Here is a 3,399-nt window from a genome sequence, read left to right on the forward strand (position 1 = left end):
CCCCAATAAAACTTTAAATAAATAAATAAATAAATAAATACATAAATAAATAAATAAAATCACTCACTCTAGAAAAAGTGACAGAGACGCGGAGCTGGGAAAAGAGAGGCAGCGGGAACGGTGGTGGTGGTGGTGGCGGCAAGAACCAGAGCCTGAGCCGGAGCCCGGCGCCGAGACTGACCGATCATCCGGCGGGTCTGGGCAAAGCAGACCTGGCGCAGCAAGTCCTCCCATGACTCTAGCCAGGTCCCCGAGAGCTGGGCTCTGCACTGGCCTGGGAGTCAGGGGCACAAGAGCCTATCCCAAGTCAGGATTTCCTTGGCCTCGGATGGGGGCTGGCCCTTTTGAAGGCGCCTTCTTCAACAGCAGAACAGGCAGGCCACCATGACCGAGAACTCCACGTCCACCCCTGCGGCCAAGCCCAAGCGGGCTAAGGCCTCCAAGAAGTCCACAGACCACCCCAAGTACTCAGACATGATCGTGGCTGCCATCCAAGCGGAGAAGAACCGCGCTGGTTCCTCACGCCAGTCCATCCAGAAGTACATCAAGAGCCACTACAAGGTGGGTGAGAACGCTGACTCCCAGATCAAGTTGTCCATCAAGCGTCTGGTTACCACTGGGGTCCTCAAGCAGACCAAAGGAGTGGGTGCCTTGGGGTCCTTCCGGCTAGCCAAGAGCGACGAGCCCAAGAGGTCAGTGGCCTTCAAGAAGACAAAGAAGGAAGTCAAGAAGGTGGCCACGCCAAAGAAGGCAGCCAAGCCCAAGAAGGCTGCCTCCAAAGCTCCTAGCAAGAAGCCCAAAGCCACCCCAGTCAAGAAGGCCAAGAAGAAGCCGGCTGCCACGCCCAAGAAAACCAAACAACCCAAGACTGTCAAGGCCAAGCCAGTCAAGGCATCCAAGCCTAAGAAGGCCAAACCAGTGAAGCCCAAAGCCAAGACCAGTGCCAAGAGGGCCAGCAAGAAGAAGTGACAGTGAAGCCTTTCTTGTGGACACTCCTGTCTGTCTCCTATTTTCTGTAAATACTTTTTTCTTCTCTTACTCATCTGTAGCCCCTTGCCCCTTTCTATTCTGACTTTGTAAGAGACAGAATTTGGATTCCTCAGAAATTAGGGAATAGTTCATTTTTCCTTAACCGGTTGTGCAAGGACAGCGACAGCAGTCTCATCTCTGTAATGATGAGAATGTACTTATATTTTGTTTTGTTAATTTGTTATTAATCTACTATGGGTTTAGGGTTTGGGGTGGGTTTGTGTTTTTAGTTGGGAGGTTTGTTTGCTATGAAGATAAAAGTGGAAATCGGGAAGGCAGCTTGTTCTGGCTAGATGAGAGGGAGCCCAGGAATTATATGGTTTGTAGGAGTATATTTAAGAGGAGCTAGTTTTCTTAAGTTGAGCAACCCTTGTGAGTTTCAGAGCCTTGGCGGGGAGAAGGGGTGGCAGCAGCTGGATGCAAAGGAGGGAGGTGGAATTAACCCTCCCTGGCCTGACTTCCATCTCTCAAGTGAGCATTGGGGTTGGGGGTCCAAATCCAGTTTCCTTCTCACTTCTCTTAGTCAGCCATGTGGCCTCCCTATTGTCCTAAAGAAGGGGCTAGGGTGGGGGGCGTGTCAATGTGACAAATGGTCTCAGAAGCTGTGGCTTCTCTCAGCTGGAAACTAGCCATGGGGGGGGGGGGTGTCCTTGTGGCTTCCAAAAGTCTGTTAAATGGGAGTGGAAACTTTGGAGGAAGGGTGGGGAGTCAGTCAGCCAAGTGCCTCAGTATGCCCTGTTGAAATTTGGGTTTTTTCCACACAATTGGATTGTATCGTAGGAAGACTTTGTTTTCTTTTTCCCTTGGTTTTTGGTTCCTCATGTATAAGATGTGGCTTTGCTTGGTAGTCTGGTGGGGCTCCAGCCCTGCCACCACCACTTAAAAACCTCCCGACCTCTTTACTTCTGAGTCTTTTCTAAGTAGTGGTAGATGGGGGAGGGGTAGTGGGCGGGGAGTGGACAGTAAGACATACCGCAGTCGATTTTGAATTGCTAAGTAGTTTTACAGAGCTAGGTCTGTGTGCGTGTAAATGTGTATATACCTATCTAGAGCTAGCACTTCGTTTCATCCCCGGGAGCTGGGACAAAAATTCTGTACAGTCGTCTTTCTCATAAAATAGGAAAACGCGCAATTGCGCGTTGTTCCCCCCCCCTTTTTTTTAAACAACTGTTATTTGTGCCGGGAAGAATTTGCTGTCTTTGTAACTTCAAAACTTTAAAATAAAAATTGAAAAAAAAAATAGAAAAAGTGACATTTGGTCAATCAACATTTAAAAAAAAAGACCATTGGAAAAAGAAATTGGGGTACGTTTATACAATGGAATATTACTCTGCCATAAAAATGAATGAAATCTTACCACTTGGATTCTTGAAAAGATAAGTAAAATTGACAAACCTGGTTGGACCTAGAGAATATTATGTTAAGTGAAATAAGTCAGACAGAGAAAGACAAATACCATGTGATCTTACTTATATGTGGAATCTAAAGAACACAATAAAAAAGCAAACAAAACAGAAATAAACTCACAGATACAGAGAAAAAAACTGATGGTTGTTAGGTAAGAGAAGGGTTGTGGAATGGGGAGAAGGTGAAGGGATCAGAAAATACACACTGATAGCCACAAATGAGTCACGGGGATACAAAATAGGCACACAATATGGAGAATACAATCCATGGGTTAGATGGGTATTGGACTTATCGAGGGATTACTTCATAGATTATATAAATGCCGAACCACTGCGCAATACACCTGAAATTAATATAAAATAATATTGAATGTCAACTGTAATTATAAATATATATTGTGGGTGCCAAAAAAATGTACGCAAGTGGACTTTTTGGTCATTGTTCCTCAAACAGTAGTTTGCCGTAATCAGAAGTGTCTGGATGCTAATGGTAACTACTTTGAGCACCTCTTGTAATTGCTGAAGTCAAACGTGACTTGTATTCATCTGTTGTTATTGGTATATATTGAATATTACAATTTTCATTACAAATTATTAAATTTGACTGTATAAAATGTGTATACATTTTTTGTGGCACCCTCTGTGTGTGTGTGTGTGTGTGTGTGTGTGTGTGTGTGTATTCATGGGATGTATAAAGTACACCATAGGGAATATAGTCAATGGTATTGTAATAGGTATGTACAATGTACAATATCAGATGGGTAGTAGATTAGGGAGGTTATCACTTTCTGAAGGGTGTAAACGTCTAATCATTATGTTGTTTTGTACACCTGACACTAATAAAAAGAGAAACAATAAAAAATAAAAATAAATAAAAATAGCATATTGTGATACCAAACAGCTCCGTTTTCCATTAGCTCCACCCATTATTTTTACAGGGCACGCCTAGCTCTGTAGATTTATT

General features: G+C 44.1%; 1 protein-coding gene across 1 annotated transcript; it reads left to right on the plus strand.

Moving 5' to 3' along the window:
- Positions 1-384: 384 nt before the first annotated feature.
- LOC117034682 (histone H1.0-like) lies at positions 385-1,218 on the plus strand. The gene has a single exon (XM_033127922.1). The coding sequence runs from the start codon at positions 385-387 to the stop codon at positions 967-969; it is 585 nt and encodes a 194-aa protein (XP_032983813.1). The 3' UTR covers positions 970-1,218.
- The last annotated feature ends 2,181 nt before the right edge of the window (positions 1,219-3,399 follow it).

The sequence above is a fragment of the Rhinolophus ferrumequinum genome, chromosome 15, assembly GCF_004115265.2.
Source record: "Rhinolophus ferrumequinum isolate MPI-CBG mRhiFer1 chromosome 15, mRhiFer1_v1.p, whole genome shotgun sequence".
In the NCBI taxonomy this organism is placed as follows: Eukaryota; Metazoa; Chordata; class Mammalia; order Chiroptera; family Rhinolophidae; genus Rhinolophus; species Rhinolophus ferrumequinum.

Excerpts from the sequence above, each read along its gene's own strand:
- LOC117034682 (XM_033127922.1), top strand. The coding sequence starts at position 385 with ATGACCGAGAACTCCACGTCCACCCCTGCGGCCAAGCCCAAGCGGGCT.